Source organism: Lacerta agilis, chromosome 8 (assembly GCF_009819535.1).
Source record: "Lacerta agilis isolate rLacAgi1 chromosome 8, rLacAgi1.pri, whole genome shotgun sequence".
NCBI classification, from domain to species: domain Eukaryota; kingdom Metazoa; phylum Chordata; class Lepidosauria; order Squamata; family Lacertidae; genus Lacerta; species Lacerta agilis.
The window spans coordinates 66,931,077-66,949,388 of NC_046319.1; the positions used below are offsets into that span (position 1 = coordinate 66,931,077).

Sequence of the window (18,312 nt, forward strand, 5' to 3'; positions counted from 1 at the left end):
TTTGCATCAAATTTAGCTTTCATTTTCAACTAGGCTATTATTTGAAAGAGAAACTGAATCTGAAACTTTAAAAATTGCACATCTGTTTGTTTTTTTTAATCCACTCATCATTTTTTTTCCATTAAAAAACCACTTCCGTTTATCATTTCTCTATCCAAGTTCAGTGGGAGTGTATCTATGAGATGCTACTTGCTTGAGTGCATATTATATCAGTGTTGCTGTATATGTGTGCATACGTTTTGATTTTAAAGTTAAAAGATTCCAACTGATTGACATTTCCTTCAGGTTAAGTATTCATTGTTCTGAACCTGCATATCACTTTATCCTCTAGGGAGTATTTGTTGTTTGAAAAGGTGCTTTGAGTGCATTTCTAAACATAACTTACCGGTAGGTTGCATATGCAATATAAAGCATATCTCCCCACCCCCACCCCAGTGTAAGGGGGGGAAACATTTTGAAGTAGAGGGGGAGAGAAGCCCTTCTCGCAGTGGTTTAGCAAGGCTTGGGGTGAGGGGGAATGAATGACCTGTAAAGGGAAGGGGTTGGTCATGTGTAGGGGGAAGGGCAAAAGGGGAGGTGGGGTTAGCGAGCAGGGGAAACAGCTCCTAGTAACTGTATATCAGCATAAAACCCTTGCTAGATGTGCAAAAGTTGGTTTGCAGCCAATGTGAACATAGGAAACTGCCTTATATTGGGCCACCCAGATGAAAAACTGTCTCCTCTATAGGGGTGGAATGATCTGCCAATTTCAGTTCTCTTAATTTCTCATTTTTATGAATGTTGAATTCAGTTCTCCACATTTCTGCAGCAATTAAAAAAAAAAAAGACTTCATGTAAATTCTCCAGCACGTTAGTACAGATTTCTCCTGATCAACACATTTTTTGCAAGCAATTTCTCCTCCTAAGAGATTGCATTCTTGTGTGTTACTCTCCACCACAGTATATTCATTTGTATACATACTGTCCCCTAATAATATGCCTGTTTGTAAGCATTGGTTGGTTGGAAGAAGTGCGTTGCAAAATTTGGATGGGTGTGGATTCTGAAAGGTGGCTGGCTGTGTTTCAGTTCTCTGGTTGTTTTTGTAAGGCATGAGTTTCATAGACCTGCCTTTAAAAGTGAACTGAATCGAAATTCTCTCCTATCCCCGCTCCTCTGTGGTTTTCCAAGGTCAGGCAGAAAAAGTCTTCCCCATCAGCTGCTACCTGATTCTTTTAACTGGAGAAACCAGGGACTGAACCTTGAACTTTCTGCATCCAAAGCAGGCATGTTCTCTACCACTACATCATGATCCCTCCCTGAACCTGAGAACTTCCTTGTGCGAAACTGTGCAGTTCCTGCAGGCCTGCCTCAAATAGTGGAGGTGCAAAAGAACTCTTCTGCCACTTCCAAAGGGGCGGTTTTGGTGGGTGATGTTGCCCTGTGGCAACACATCCATGCCATACATTTAAAGCACACTTCTACAGCCATGGCTTCCCCCCCCCAAAAAAATATCCTGGGAACTTTGCAAAAGGTGCTAACCTCACAGATCTACCATTTCCAGTACGCTTAACAAACAACAGTTCCCAGGATTCCTCATGACTGCTAACATGATATAAGAGTGCTTTAACTGTAGGCTGTGAACATGTCCCAAGTCACCCAGGGACTGCATTATGATTTCCTATCAAACTCGACTACAGTACTTTAAATAGCAATTTGGCCACCAGTAGGATAAGCTCAGGTGACACAGCAACATTTATGTGGTGCACTGTCACCACAATAAGCCACTACCTCTTGTCTGCGTTGCACTTCTTGTTAAGTGTCAAGCATTAAACCCAATCTTGGGAAGGCTACCCCTTTAAGACAACCCTTAAAAGAGGAAGTGAAAATCACAGCTGAACATCCACATACGCAGCACAGCTGTCCTGTAGAGCAGCAGAGTCTCCCACACACTGTACCAGCACTGCCTGCAACAGGAGTTATGGATTCTGTTTCCTTCCACCAGTACATCTGCGATCTGGATCTTTGCTCCTTGCCTAGAGTGGTGAAGATCTGCTCTGGAGTCTACTTCCAAGGTGAGCATCAATGACTGCTTCTCTCTTTGCCGCCAACAGATTCATCCTAAAGTTGGGAAGCAGGAGGTGAAGACAAGTAACAGAGCTTTTTGAGCATGCTGGTTGTAATTACAGCAAAGCTTGAGCTGCAAACTTAACCAAAAGCCAAGACTGGCCTGGGATAAGAGTCTTCTTCTTGGCAGGATGGCATAAGGCCAGCAAGCCCCCAATGCCCCCCCCGATTTAGCCCTCCTAGGTCCAGTGCAAGTGTACCTGGCTGCTTCCCCTCTGCACAGACCTGCCCAAAGCTGTTACGATATGCCAGGATTTATTTGCATAGCCGTTGCGGGTGAGATGGCCGGTGTTCAGTGTTCGGGGAAGCAATGACTGCGTTGCTCACTGTGAAAGAGTTGTGCGTGAGGACTCCTTCCACAACTATGTCAAAGTGGGGAAGTGGGAACAAGAGACGTTGCTGATCTCCCACCCTGCTTTTGGACTTGCCAAAGGCATCTGCTTGCCCACTATGGGAAATTGAAACCTCAACGCTATTGACCTTTGTTCTGATTGACCCGAGTTCCTTGAAGAAGACATTGGCATGTCGTCGTCCCCGTTCTTATCAACAAATTGACAGTATATGTCAATCAGTGGCTGTTAGCCAATAGCAGCAAAAGGGGACTGCCATGTTCAGGGAAAGTATACCTCGAAATGTTTGTTGCTGGCAACCAAAGATGGGAGAGGGCTGCTGCTTTCGTGTGGGCCTGTTTGTGGGCATGCCAGAGGCATTTGGTCAGCCATTGTGAAGAACAGAATGGTGGACTAGGTGAACCTTTCTTCTGGCTTCTGAGGGCTCTTCTTACCTTCCTACATGACTTGAGCAAGGCTGTTCCTGGGTGTGATCAGGAGCCATGGTGCAGCATTTATGCAACTCATTTACTTGGGGGGGGGGGGTTGGAAGTTCAAGGTTAATTATAGAGCTCCATTGCTACTACTATAGAACAGTGGTCCCCAAGCCTTTTCCTTCCACGGACCACTTGCCATGGGCTGGCTGGATGCAGAGCAGGTGAGGAACCCACAAGGGAAGAAGGCTCAGAGCCCAGGGATTGGTGGTGGGATGATGATGAGTGGCCAGAGGGAGAAGACTGGGAGGAGGAGGTGTCGGAAACTGAAGAGGTAACAGGGTTTAGTGAGCAGGAAGAGTCTGTGACAGAGAGCAGTTCAGAATCAGAGGCAGAAGTGGAGGCTGGAGAGGGGAGGTCTAGGGGCAGCAATGAGTCAAGCTGGTTAAGAAGCTGGATTCGAGGAGGAGGAGGAGGAGGAGGAGGAGGAGGAGGAGGAGGAGGAGTTTGGATTTGATATCCTGCTTTTCACTACCCGAAGGAGTCTCAAAGCGGCTAACATTCTCCTTTCCCTTCCTCCCCCACAACAAACACTCTGTGAGGTGAGTGGGGCTGAGAGACTTCAGAGAAGTGTGACTAGCCCAAGGTCACCCAGCAGCTGCATGTGGAGGAGTGGAGTCACGAACCCGGTTCCCCAGATAACGAGTCTACCGCTCTTAACCACTACACCACACTGGCTCTCATGCCACGCTTGAAGTGGCATGACTTGATTTGATTAATTTTATTTCTATGCTGCTTTTCATTCACATAAATTGCAAAGTGGCTTACAAACAATAACATAATAGAACATCACAAATACAACACAAATCATATAAAATATTTAACAAACATCAGTAAAACAATTACAGTCTATAAAACACTATTAACAAGACAACTAAAAAAAATAAGCTAAACAACACAATTACAGCATTCACAATCTACAAAACAATATTAACATTAACAAAATAGCAACTAAAAAATAAGCTTACGTTTTGTTGAATTCACCCACCCACACTCCCTACCCCCGTGACTAATAATCTTCCACTCTATTCAGTTCGTGAAAAGACATCTGCAGATAATGCTCCCAGGGTTGGTTGGTGGGGCAAAGCAGGTGGAAAACCCCATTGCCTGATGGCTAAGACAAAGTCTTTCTCCTCCACATTTCAGACTGTATATGTATACTAGGTAGAAAAATGGTGTTAAGACACCAAAGGCATCCAATGAGCTTCTGTCTGAACATTGCATTCTGATGCCACAATTTGGGAAGAGGAGAATGAGCAACCTTTTAAAAAGATATATGTAATGATAATCTTCTTATCCTCAAAGTTTTATTGGAGTAAATTTGGAAAGTGAAATAAAACATTAAGAGATGGCTAAGATGGTGTTAAGAGACTGTTTCGACTGAATAAAAGTTTTGTTATTATGACCAATGTTGTTAAGACACCTTTATAATTGACACAGGTTTTAAAAATGAAATTGTCTGTGTCACAGCAATCACGTGTGCAATTACAGCAGTGTTTTGGAGAAAGTAAGAAAAATAAAAGTGTGAAGAAAGAAACCTGTTTTCAGCAAATATGTGTGAGCCTAGAGTGTGTGGGGATTCTAAGTGTATATTATATTTTATTTTATTTTTAAATGGTGTGCGTTTGTGGCATGCATGCTATTTGAAACTGCTGCTCAGGGTTCCGCTTTATTGTTTCCTGCTGACTTGTTTACTTTGCCCGCTTTTTTATCAGAGCCTTTATCTGATCCTCCAGACCAGGCATAGGGAACCTTCGGCTCTCCAGATGTTTTGGACTACAATTCCCATCATCCCTGACCACTGGTCCTGTTAGCTAGGGATCATGGGAGTTGTAGGCCAAAACATCTGGAGAGCCGAAGGTTCCCTATGCCTGCTCCAGACCTTTGCACCGAATGTGGATAGGGCTAAAGCAGAGATTGCCCATGATTGCCTTCCTAATGTTGCTGGACTACAACTCCCATCGTCCCAGATCACTGGCCATGCTGGTTGTGGATGATGGGAGCTGTAGTCCAACAATCTCTCTGGAGGGCACTTCATTGACTATCCCTGGTCTAAAGTGGTACTCACGTGCAGAGACGTTGAGAGCAGGGCTTTGCTTTCCCACTTCATTCTCTCACACATTGATCCAGCCAGGGCTTCTGTTTTGTCTCCTGTATTGAATCCTGTTTTATCTGTAGGGGTGGGTAAATCTGTCAATTTTGGTTTCCCTCAGTTCTCTCTCTCTCATTCTCTCTCTCTCTCTCTTTCCCTCTCATCTCCCTCTCTCATTTTCATTCTTAAGTTCAGTCCTTCAAAGATCCAAATTGGTTTGAGGTTTCATTTATTTATTTTAATTCCTTATGAAAATTCATCAGCATTTTAGTGTGAATTTCTCCTATTACAGTATACACAATAGTATGTCACTTTGCCCAATATGCACATTTTTGCAAAGCAATTTCTCCTTATACAGGTGAAACTCGAAAAATTAGAATATCATGGAAAGGTTAATTTCTTTCAGTAATTCAACTTAAAAGGTGAAACTAATATATGAGATAGACTCATGACATGCAAAGCGAGATATGTCAAGCCTTTATTTGTTATAATTGTGATGATTATGGCGTACAGCTGATGAGAATCCCAAATTAACAATTTCTAATTTGGGGTTTTCATCAGCTGTACGCCATAGTCATCACAATTATAACAAATAAAGGCTTGACATATCTTGCTTTGCATATCATGAGTCTATCTCATATACTAAACTCCAGTAGCTAATGAAAACAATTGATTACATAAATGGACTTTTCCATGATATTCTAATTTTTCGAGTTTCACCTGTATAATGCATTTTTGGATGTAATCGTCACTAATATGCACACTTCACCCATATCCTGCCTTGCGGGACCTCTTTGGGAAGAGAAAAGGCTAAGGAGTAAACCCTACTCAAATCCAGAATGGAGTCCCTAAGATGGCTGGATGGTGTCTGTACACCTCCTTCCAGCAACTTCTGCAGCCAGATTGGTGCTGCATTAGTAAGGCTGAGAGGGGTGGGTCATGTTGTCGAGGCAGCCCAGGACCTCCATATACACTGCCCAGATGTGTGTTCACTTTGGTTCTGCTAATGCAACAAAAACAAAGTGAGAGGCAGACGTTGCTAGTCTCTGCAGCCACGGCAAGCGCCGCGATTCCCCACTGATTTGACTTCGCCCCTGGAGACAACACTCCATTGTATTTCGAAACAGATTCTAACAACAACCCATATGCATTTTTGCAAACATTACACGGCTGAAGAACTGCATTGCAATATTCTGTGAAGTATGAATTTCAAAAAAAAGGGCTGTTTCAGTTTGTGTATTGTTTCAGACACTGCAAATGTGGTAGTATGCATTTCAGATTATTTCTCCCCCATCCCTAATTGCATTGGGTTTTTTCTTTCATTGGCCTGAGCATGGAAGATACAGTGGTACTTCGGGTTAAGAACTTAATTTGTTCCGGAGGTCCGTTCTTTACATGAAACTGTTCTTAACCTGAAACACCACTAATGGGACCTCCCGCTGCCGCTGTGCTGCCAGAGCACAATTTCTGTTCTTATCCTGAAGCAAAGTTCTTAACCTGAAGCGTTATTTCTGGGTTAGCGGAGTTTGTAACCTGGAGAGCGTATATAACCTGAGGTACCACAGTATTGAGGGAAGCTATAAAGCGGAAGGTCGAAACTACACATATTGCGTCAGAGAAGTTGAAAAGTGGGAACTGGTGATGTTACCGGGAAGACAAAATAGATTGGGTATGTGAAATCAGGAAGTTCTCCTGACAGATTGCAGAGCTTTGGGTTAAAGAACGGCAAAGCTGAGCAGAGCCCTTCAGAGTAGCTTGTATGTGGGAGGCGGCAGGGGGCTGGTTTTATTTCAGGCTCAGTGGGTTTCCCCTTTCTCTTCCCTACTGAACAGACAGCAGAAAGTGGCATGGAGTGTGTGCATTGAAGAATGTGCTTGAGGATGTCATGTATACAAATTATGAACATGCAAATTGGAAAGGCTAAAAGCATCATAAAGAACTTGGAGGGTTTAAAACACACACACACAATCAAGCAGTGTACAAATTTGTGTGTGTGTGTGTGTGTGTGTGTGTGTGTGTGTGAGAGAGAGAGAGAGAGAGAGAGAGAGAGAGAGATGTGCATCAAGATTTAACATCTGCAAGTGACTCACATTTCATTGGTCTCATGATCTCATCATGCTTTCAGGGATCATTTCCATAGTACAAAGCTAGGGAAGTCTACTTCAAAGCGCTGGGGCCTGTGATTGGTGGCTGGGAAAAAGGATATTGAGTAAAATGGGGTTAGATGGGGCAGGCAAGGAAGAATGGAAAAAAAGAGATGTGAGAAAGAGTAGGAAGGTGTCATGCTGGTTTTAGTCACTGGATTCTGCTCTGTTAGGGCAAGGGAACACTGCCCCACTGACCCAAGTGATCACCCACCTGTGTGGCTTTTTACTTCTATCCAGTCCTGAATCTTGAGGCTGGCTCTGAGTCAGACACATACCTGTGCCTTCCCTTCCCTCATTTGGATTCTGCATACACTTGATGAAGCAGGTGTAGGCTACCTCTTTTCAAAGGGGCATCTAAAAGAGGAACAAATGCTATTTGAACAGATTGGTCCTGTCCCCCCCCCCCCAAACAGGTGCAAGGAACCTGTAAGGAAAAGTTGCATTACGTCTCCCATGTAGAGTGGCTGTGTGCCCTACTTTACAGAGGACAGTCCTCAATTCAAAGGAGTCCTTTATTGAAAGGCTAATAATAATAATAATCTGATCTAATAATAATAATAATAATAATAATAATAATAATAATAATAATACTTAGTATCTGTAGTCGAAACAAAACAAAAAATAAAAAGTATCTTCCAGTAGCACCTTAGAGACCAACTAAGTTTGTTCTTGGTATGAGCTTTCGTGTGCATGCACACTTCTTCAGATAGTATTTGTAGAATGCTTTTCATTATTATTATTTTAATCTTTACAGCATCCCTGTAAGGAAGGCAATACTGTACTGTTATTCCCAACATTAGAGAAAAGAGAGGGGGCTCCCAAAACTGAGAGACAGCAGCTCATTAAAGTCCCTCCCTGGATTTGAACTAGGAGCACCGCAGCTCTGGTCCTACACTCTATCCACTAGACCATATTGTCTTAATAAATAAATAAAGGTTTTTTTTTTAACCATATTGTCTTTTTAACCACCCTGCTTGTCTTCCTGTATATATGCTAACTAAGACCTCCACTTTCTCCAGGATCTGTTTATGAAGTCTCTGGCAATGAATGCTGCTTATCAACAGGAGATCTGATGAAAATTATTGATATTCAGCTGCAGAACATCTCCTGCAAGAATGTGGAGAATGGGCACATATATGAGCTCCCGCTGGATTTTAAAGGTATGTGCATTGTTTGCTTGTTCAATTAAATTTCTACTCTGTCCTTCAGCTGAAGTTTCCCATGCTCTCAAAGCAGTTTACAATACAAAAAAAGTGTTCTCTGCCCTTTTTAGTAGTGCCCACAGTGGAATTTTCACAGATGGCCTCCTGCACACTGAGATGAAAATATTTCCAATGTGGATCTAGCATTTGAACCTTCCTACATGACGGGGGGGGGGGAGAGATTTTTACATTTACAGTGGACTTCCGTGTGGAACACACGACTTGTGAACCACTTCTGCTTCCTGTCTCACCTTATATAATGAAGCATATATGACATCATATATAATGTCAGGTGTTTTGGGCAGGTAGGCACAGTTTGGCTGAAGTGGCATTTTGTTTAGTTAGTTATAACAGCATTTATAAACCCGCCATCTTGTAGAACATTGAGGCTGTGTACAGCAATACAATAACAGCTTTTAAAAGCAGTATGGAACAATTCATGAAAATGACTGGCTACTCAAGAAAATCTTAAACAAGGGCATAGTCCTGTCAGCAGGAAAAAGGGGTTTTCAAGAGACGCCTCGAAGACTGAGGCAAGGATAGAAATTTAGTGACTCAGAAGGAAGGCACATATTAAGAGAACAGACACCAGGAAGTGACTTAGCAGAAACAGTATCAAGACAGAGAAGAGGGACACGGGACTAGTGACACCAAATACCTGACTTCTGGTTAAGAAAAGCTGCGGCTCTATAATGTGGGCAACAGCTGCCATTGCTGCTCTGGTTGACCTCAGTGGATTTATATCCCAGCCAGATGGGCAGGATATAATTTTTTAAAAATAATAATAATAATAATTATTATTATTATTATTATGGGTGTCCAGTGCAGGTGTCTTAGCAGAGGTGTTGCATGCTGTCAGCCATCTGCCCCGATCTAGCTGTTGCACTCTGCCATACATTGGGCCGTAGTTCAGCGGTAAAGCATGGGCTTTGCATTCAGGCCCCCATTTTCATCCCTGGCATCTCCAGGCCAAAGGACCCGGACTTCTGGCGCCATTAACTCTCTCCTCTTCAAACTTCACAACAATATGAATCACGTGAGCCCGATCGTAGGGCAAGGAAACAGAAGAGCCTGGCACTTTTTCTCTCAGGGGTGAATATGTCATCCGCAAGAGCAGGATTTGCCAGTGGTATAAGCTTGGGGGTTTAGAAGACAGGACAGCACCTGGCACACAATCACTTTGTTAGGTTGACCAGGCTCAGGCTGCGTATACACACCATACATTTAACACAAATAATATTGGGAGCTGTAATTCGTTGAGGGTACTGGGACCGGGAGTAACTACAATTCCCATGATTCTCTGGAGGAAGCAATGTACTTTAAATGTACACTGGGCCCCTCCTGATGATCTGTTTATTCTGCATTCAATGTGATGTACTTCCACAGTTTATACTTGGACATGGGTGCCGACACGCCCTATTTCCACTGGTGAGAGGCACTATTTAGTGGGCTGTTGCTAGGGCCTGACACCCACCCACCCCTTCCAACTTTATTTTCTTAACCCTCTGTTTTGTGCAGGTTCGATATATCAGAAAACCTGTTCCCCAAAAATAATTGTTTCTCACTCACAGGTAAAACAAATAGCTGCAGTCATGCCCACAAGGGACTTGTTTCTAGAACTTAGGGAGGGTGGGCTACTGGTGGGAACAGGCACAACACACGAGGAGGAGGAGGAGGAGGAGGAGGAGCTGCTTTATGCAAATCTGGTTTGTCAGAAAACTTGTACCCTATTAAAAGGCCTACCTGCATGCATGGGCACAATGGACATTAAGTTCCTGGAATAGAGAGGGTGAAGAAGTACAGTACTAATTGTGGGGAGAAGACAAGAACACAGTGTGCAAATGCATCCCATCAAGTACCACCCACGGGTGTGAATGGGAAACACTGAGATTTGAGTTCAACTGAAAGTGCTTGTGTGTGGATGATGGTGCACAAAAGCCCACGTGAATTAACACTCAGGCGTGTATACAGCTCTTGCCTTGTATTTTATTGCTTTAGACTGAAACCACCAAGAAAAAGCTTGTAATGAAAGTTGGGATGTACAGGGCTGTCATATGTTTTGCTTTACACGGAACAGTGCCAGGAACAAACGGGGCAGGACTCTCCTCCTGACACTGCCATTGCTGCTGCTTACCTGATGCAGCAAGACAACGGTGAGGTTGGGGCAGTGCAGACCACCAGCAGAAGCATCTGACTGGCTCTGCAGCTGCACCAGCCCTGCCTGCAACCTCGCCACTGCCCTGCCCCATCCAGGTAACCTGGTGTCAGGTAGCCTGCCACCCCATGACTCACCACACTGGCCATTCCTCTCTTTGAAGGGCTGTTCAGTCCAAGACTAGTTTAAAAATAAAGAGCCCTATGAGGAGAGGGCAGCAGACTTGGAGTTGCCCATACTTGGGAGTTGCCACCTGGTCTTTCCTGCTATGGTGAGATCATACTGTATTCCTATTAAAGCAATAGGAATTACTTATAATTTGGCGTCTGTACATATAAATTAGCACATGAAGTTGCTATGCAAATCGGTGTCCTCTCCACCACCACCACACTGGCAATTTGCAGACGGCCCCTCTCAGGATATAGCTACTTTAAATAACAACTCTAATTTTGCATACCCCACCCAGGTCTTTTTCAGCCTAGTTCAGAACTGCCACATGGAACACAGAGGAAATCTTTCTCTCGGGGCTCTCTCTTCACCAAGGACAAGTTGTTGGACTGCCAAAAGCCACAGCGCTACACGATCCAGGAGGTCCTGCGGTCAGCAGTCATGCGGCAGAAGAGGCTAACCTGCCCGGAAATTGGCAAGAGTGAGGTCCAGCTCTACCCAACCTATAAAGTGAAAGCAATAATGCATTGTAAGTATAGACTGAGCTGCGGCTTCCTCTAGGCTGGGAAGACGGGTGGAGGGAAGAGCGTGATTCGGTTTGCCTTTTCAAGGCGAGGTGCATGTGTACACTTCTGCCAAAATGTCTGCTCGGGGAACATACCTTCCTGGTAGGTTGCTTTGCACATGGGAAGTTCTAGGTTCAGACCCTGATATCTCCCTTCTTAAAGAATCAGATAGCACACGATGGGAAAGCCCATGCCATTTAGGGGTTACAAAAATGGTAGCTGTGTGAAATTCAATTCAGCTCCACTCTGAAAGGCAAACCTATCTAACTGGCACTCTCTGAAGAAATAGGCAAACTGAAACACAACTGTCCTTTGAAATTCACACTTCTTCCAAATTTTGCAATGCAGCCTTCCAGCCAAGTAAATCATAGAATCATAGAGTTGGAAGAGACCACAAGGGCCATCCAGTCCAACCCCCTGATATACAACAATTTATACAACAATGTATACAACAATTTATATACTAGGGCAAAGGCTGCATAAAAATTCATAGACGAGTGATAAGCACATAAAAATCCATTCTGTTGTGGAAAACTGTTTAGCAAAAATGCGCGTGTATTAGGCAAAAGTGAATACAATGCTGATAAATTTTCAAAAGTTGATGTGGTGATAGGGAAAGCTGACCTTAAGAATAATGAAATGAGAGACAGAAATCAACAGGCAGATTTGCCATTCTTGCCACCAATGCTGAAGAATTTTGGTGCATGTGGTGAGTTCTACAAAGACAGAGAGATACAGAGATGGTTTCCATATTTATACCATTTGCAGATCCATCCAAGTACAGCCATAGCAGCAGGTGATGGGATTCCCCTGTAGACTCTGGAATGCCACTGATAATGAGTGTGGGCACTCATTATGAGTCTACGCTTCTATGAATCTATGTCACAGGAAGTTTCCTTATACCAAATCAGGCCACTGATTCATCTAGCTCAGTACTGTCTACACCAGAGGTCTCCAAACTAAGGCCCGCGGGCCAGATACAGTCCGAGGGACTCATTTATCCAGCCTGCGGCAACCCCCGCCACCCGCTCTTACCGAAACGGCACGGCACGGCACAGCTGCCCACTTCTGGGTCGGAGGAGCACCGGAAATAGCTTGTGTGCATGCGTAAACATTATTTCTGGTTCACATCCAGGTCGGAGGAGGCCCGTGCACATGTGCACAAGCTATTTCCAGTGCTCCTCTGACCTGGAAGTGTGCCGGAAATAGCGTGTGCACACGCGTATGGGCACGCGCTCCCCTGCCCACTGGCCCGCCGCGCAATTGGTGCTGGAGACACCGGCCCGAGGCGCGGTAAGTTTGCTGACCCCTGGTCTACACTGACTGGTAGCAGCTCTTCAGGATTTCAGGCAGTAGATGCCAGGGATTGAACCCGAGAGACATTCTGCATGCAAAGCAGATGCTCTTTGGGTCCTTACCCTGCTGACTGCTGTGAGGCAAGTGGGAACAAAAAGCAGACCCTTTTCTAGTCATGGCACTGATGCTTTGGAATGCCCTCCCCAAGAAACCACCCTGGACCCATCACCATATACATTCCACCAGCTGTGGAGCCTAGACGATAATGACAGCAACAGGTGGAAACGCCCAGGAGTTCCATTAAAAAAAAAAAAAAAGTTAAGTCCTCTCTCCCTTAAGCCTCCCACCCAACTTTCAAAGACAGCTTCCACAGGATTTCTCAACTTATGGGCAGGTTCTTGTTTGTGGGAATCTTTGCCAGGGCTCTTAATGACCGTGTGGCGCTTATTTTTCCAGTTCGAAATGACGTTGTGCAAATCAACTCTACGCTGGATGTAGAAGTGGTCGACGTCACCAAGGAGTCCCAGCACATCCACTTTATTAAGCCGCTGATGCTCAGCGAGGTCCTGGCAATGGAGAAAGCCCTGCCAGCGGAGGCAGAAATCCTCGAGGCCCCAGAGAGCCTGCCGGTCTTTCAGAGTGACTGGTTCTCCCACCTACAGAAGGGCTGCCGGATTCACATCCACAGCAAGTCCTCGGCATGGAGGGTCCTGGCCTCTTCTCGCAAAGGCAAGGCCCGGACCTGCTACTTCCTCCTCTCCAGCAGCTACAAAGGCCGCTTTCGCCGATGCCCACGCAGATTTAGCTGCACTTCGGAGCTGGCCCTCAGTTTAGCCTCAGCCAAGAAACTGCAGGTTGTTGTCACCAAGGACTGTGAGAGCAGCGAAGGGGAATTTCCTTTGTTCAGTGTAGGAGACCGGCTAGAGGTGCTGCAGGTCACGAGAGCCAGCAACCCTTCAGCCATGGACATGCTTGTGTGCTGCAGGGACAATGGAGATGAGGACAGAGAGCAAATCCATGTGCCCCTGTTCTTGGAAGCTGGCTTTGTAGAGGATGTCCGTGACAGCAGGAAATATACCATCTCTGAGGCAGTGGAGCACCTGCAGCTGCCTTGTGAGGTCAAGGTGCTTAGTACTGACTGTGCCTCTGATCCTCTAGGCTGCTCCTCTGTCCTGACCCTGGAGACCAGGATCGACTTGCAATTTCTCACCATCAGCCTGGCTAAGGAGCCAGCTCTCACCTTTGACATTCCTCCACAGTGGTTGGACATGTCTCTCTTCTTCACTGGAGGGCCAGCAAAGGCCACCCCTCCCACTTGCAGTCCCGCGGTGGAAGAGTTGACAGAGGCCTTTTATTATCATTTGCTAAAGATACTGCCCAGCAATGCATCAGCACCTCCGAGACCTCCAAAGCGAAAGGACTCCAAGTGCAACATGGACCTCAGAAAGGCCAAAGGAGGAGAGAAGAACGCAGCGGAAACATCTAAGGTAATAAGGAATACGGGAGAATTAGAAAAATACAGCAGGGGCAGGATGTGTTTGTGCAAAGCATTAAATACTAGGACTGGAACGGTTTAGTCAACTATAGTGGTCCCTTGGTTTAAGAACAGCTTAGTTTATGAACAACTTGGATGAAGAACACTGCAAACCCAGAAGTAGATGTTTTGGTTTGTGAACTTTGCCTTGGAATAAGAACGTTTTGCTTCCTGTTGAGTGTGTTCCATTTGTAAATTGAGTCCCCCGCTACTATGAGAAATTACGCCTTGGTTAAAGAACGCTTTGGTTTAAGAACGGACTTCCGGAACGGATTAAGTTCGTAAACCAAGGTACCACTGTAATGGATTTTCAAAAAATTGACTGATGAAAGAGGTGCCACTGCTTAATAAGCCAGCAAGTTTTTAAACAAAGAATACTTATTTGTATTTTGTGGCCTTAAAAGTTTATAGATTGCAGGTATCTTAGAAGAGACATTCTTTCATTCGGGAATGCTTCTTCTAAAATTGTGTCTGCTACGACACATAATCTAAAAATGAATAAAGATAACCCTCACTCATTCAGAACCAGTTTCATCATACTGAAAGGTTGGGAAAGCCGAATTGTGTGCTGTCCCTAGGATCAGACAAAATAATACTGATTTAAGGGCAGAACCATCTCCAAACCTAGTTGTCTCTCCCAACAAGTAGTGCCTTTTGATTCCCCTCTTCCATTTGTTCAATTTCTGAACACCTTTTTTTAAAAAATGTATAGGTGGCCCATTTCATGACTTTGGTGCACAAGTTGAATGAATGATTAATTCCTAACACAAGATGCCAACTTTGCATGCATGGAACTAATCACAATTGTGCTCACTCCCCCCTGCCACCCACTGATTTGTTAATGGGCATGGATGTCATTTTTCCAGTGAATTAAAAAAGAAAAGGAATGTTAGTACAACATTGGCCATGCAGGTCGGAGTTGCCAACTTGACAAAATAAGATGAAATGTTTGCGTTATTTATCTCAGCTGTTGAGGGGATAGCTGAGTAGACAGAAGGTGGCAAGCAACAGCACCATCTGGTTAAGACTTAGGATAATGGAATCGTACAATCATAGAAGCATAGAGTTGGAAGGGACAAAGAGGATAATCTAGTCCAACCCCCCCCCCACAATGCAGGAATCTCAACTAAAGCATTCATGACAATGTTCACCCAACCTCTGCTTAAAAACCTCCAAGGAAGGAGATTCCACAACCTCTCAAGGGAGACCATTCCACTGTCTAACAGCGTTTACACTCAGAAAGTACTTTCTGACAGTCAGAGATGGCAGGGTAGATGACCACGGCCCCACTCAACACAATAAACAGTAATGGTCCAACAAAAGTTATGTAAAGTAATAACTTCAATCCCTGTAAGACCATTTGAAGTCCAGGAAGCAATACACATTACAGTGGTACCTCGGGTTAAGAACTTAATTCGTTCCGGAGGTCCGTTCTTAACCTGAAACTGTTCTTAACCTGAAGCACCACTTTAGCTAATGGGACCTCCCGCTGCTGCTGCGCCGCCAGAGCACAATTTCTGTTCTTATCCTGAAGCAAAGTTCTTAACCTGAAGCGTTATTTCTGGGTTAGCGGAGTTTGTAACCTGAAGCATATGTAACCTGAGGTACCACTGTACTATCTTAAGCATCCACCCCTGATAAGACCATTCAGTTAACTACACAGGAGCCCCACTCCAACCCCACCGCCTTGCTCCGAGCCAGCCTCCCACTTCCCACTTCGGCACTCCAGGCAGGCACTTTCCACCAAATCCAGCTCTGCCTTCAACTATTAACACACTGCTAAAAGATTCTTAGCCTGCTAGCCTCTGCTTATTTACTGTGCAGTAGCTCATCCCACTGGCTTCTGAAGCAAGTAGCTTAGTAATCAAATCATTAAGTTTCCTTCTTAAAGACAGAAGTTCAGGGCTGGGTTTAGACTAAGTTTGTTAAGCTGGTCTTAGCATCTTAAGATATAAATTGCCTTCAGGGGAGAAAATACTTGTTCTGTTTTCCTGTACCAGTTACCTTCTGGCAAGTCAAGCAGCACATCTAGAGAGCCTGCAAAACTTCACTTCTCTGGACCTAAGCAAACGGGCGCAAGTGGGAGTAATCTTAATGAGTACACCATGGAATGCGAACGTCAAAGATTCCAGGAGTGTTCTAAACCCGGGAAACAAACCACAGGTATAATTACTTTTTGCTTGTGAACAACTACAGCAGGGGTGGGGAACCTTGTTCAGCCCAAGGGCCAAAGGAAAAAGTGGGTGGAGCAATGAATACTTTGTAAAATACGCAAGCTAGTTTCTACACACATCCCTCTCTGTCCTCCATCCAGGAAAGCAAGAGCCATTTATCAGAGTTCAAGGGTACATTCCAGCCAAGCAAAAACACTCAAGGGCATGTGAAGCTAGCTTAGAGAGGGCTGTGGCCTGGGTAGACTCCCCAGAGCCAGACAGTAAGGCTTAGAGGGCTGCATTTGGCCCCCGGGCCTGAGGTTCCCCAGCTCTGAATTACAGTGAAGGCAATGAACATATCAAACCAATCAAATTTACCCTAGATCTCCCAAATCATTAGCTCAGTATTCTCTGGAAAGGGGAGCAAACAGGCTAAGTGGGAAAGGGACCATAACTCGGTGAAAAGAGCATATGCTCTTGCCAATCCCAGTCAGCTGCTGTTAAAAGATCACACAGCAGAAGATGTGAAAGACCCTAGTCCACGGGTAGGCAACCTAAGGCCCGTGGGCCAGATGTGGCCCAATGCCTTCTCAATCAGGCCAGCAGGTGGTCTGGGAATCAGCGTGTTATTACATGAGTAGAATGTGCTATATTTGCTGTGTGAACTGTCAACTAGCTAGGCTAGGCAAGACACAGCCTTTTCCACAGTGGTGCCTCCTTTGTGAAAATTTCACCTGACTCATCAAACAATCCTATACAGTAGGTCAATGTGCAGTTAATGCAGTACACTTGAGAATATAGAATAAATTGCCCTGCAATGACTTTTTTATATTTTCATTTGCTGCCTTCAGTAAATTGTTTCTTGTTTTGAAATGTGTATTATTTTTATTTGTTTATGCTACCTTTCAGAATGCAAAAGCACCAAAGTGGGATAAAATAAATATTTTACATGAATTATTTTTCAGACACAGCTTTCAGTGATGATTCGGATCATGACTACGAAGAAATTAACAATGAGGTTTATGAAATGACTTCCAAACTGCGAAGAACTGTTATTAAACATTGAGATACCTGTCTACAAAGCCACAGTCCTAGGCTAGGTCTTTCATTCCCCACTTCCATGGTCAGAGCCCAGTTCAGGAATGAGGAGAATTCTGTATTTTTAAGCATACAGATCTACTTTGCACTTACTGGACTAATACACCAATCAGATGTCATACTGCATACTTCGCTGAATTTATGCACTCTGAGCTCAAATACATACAGTACTTAAATAACCATGTTCTTAAAAATTCAGAGGTTGCAGAAATGGGTGAAGAATGGACTTGCGAAAGAACACTTGTGAAATTACACCAGAAACAATTTGTCCATCCCTAGGCCAGTGTAACAAGCTGCTCATTCTTTTCCAAAGTGCTGAAGTATAAAATGATATGGGTCTGCAATTCAAATGAAGCTGTTTTTTTACCATTTTGTTTTAACAAGGTGTACTGGGACCAGTTACACAAATATGTTAAGGGTTTCAACATAAGACTTCTGCCTATTTCAAAACTGCACAGTTGCATTTGCATTGTGTATTGACAACAGGGTCTATTTTAGCATAACTAAAACGCAAGTGGTGGTTAAATTTTGAGGCTTGACTGAATTTTTTCCCCCTATGCCATTGAAAAAAAGCCTAGCTTTTAGGCCTTATCAGTACTGCAGTAAAATATATATGCCATGCTAGATTGCAGAGTCCCCCAGACAGAAAAGTTGCCCAGCCCTGTGTTAGCTATATATAGTAATTGCATGATCAAATATTCTCAACAAAAGAAAAAGAAACACGGATGCAAAATAAAAATAGCTTTATTGAGATAGGAAATGTTTCTTGAAAAAAGGCTACTCGGCATTCAAAGTGCAGTGGGGAACAGACGTGTTCAGAATTTTAAAAAAATATAACAACTCTAAGCATTTTTCTTCTACCTATAGAGAAATCTGACGTGCCATTTCCAAACCATGGCAACCAGTCAAGGGTCACAGCTGGGTGGAGTCATCACTTCCAAAATTGCCCAAAATATAATATGAGCAAAGACTTT

At 44.2% G+C, this 18,312-nt stretch overlaps 1 protein-coding gene across 1 annotated transcript; it reads left to right on the forward strand.

Annotated features, from left to right (window-relative positions):
• The first annotated feature begins 1,770 nt into the window (after nucleotides 1-1,770).
• Nucleotides 1,771-17,486, forward strand: THEMIS2 (thymocyte selection associated family member 2). The gene is made up of 6 exons (XM_033158032.1): nucleotides 1,771-2,052; nucleotides 8,186-8,326; nucleotides 10,990-11,220; nucleotides 13,010-14,040; nucleotides 16,088-16,250; nucleotides 17,206-17,486. The coding sequence occupies exons 1-6, from the start codon at nucleotides 1,959-1,961 to the stop codon at nucleotides 17,304-17,306; spliced, it is 1,761 nt and encodes a 586-aa protein (XP_033013923.1). The 5' UTR covers nucleotides 1,771-1,958; the 3' UTR covers nucleotides 17,307-17,486.
• Nucleotides 17,487-18,312: the final 826 nt, after the last annotated feature.

Bases quoted from the DNA above. Each gene is read 5' to 3' on its own strand.
- THEMIS2 (XM_033158032.1), top strand. From the start codon at position 1,959: ATGGATTCTGTTTCCTTCCACCAGTACATCTGCGATCTGGATCTTTGC. The intron at 2,053-8,185 runs GTGAGCATCAAT...CACTTTCTCCAG, and splicing joins CTCTGGAGTCTACTTCCAAG to GATCTGTTTATGAAGTCTCT. The intron at 16,251-17,205 runs GTATAATTACTT...ATTATTTTTCAG, and splicing joins ACCCGGGAAACAAACCACAG to ACACAGCTTTCAGTGATGAT.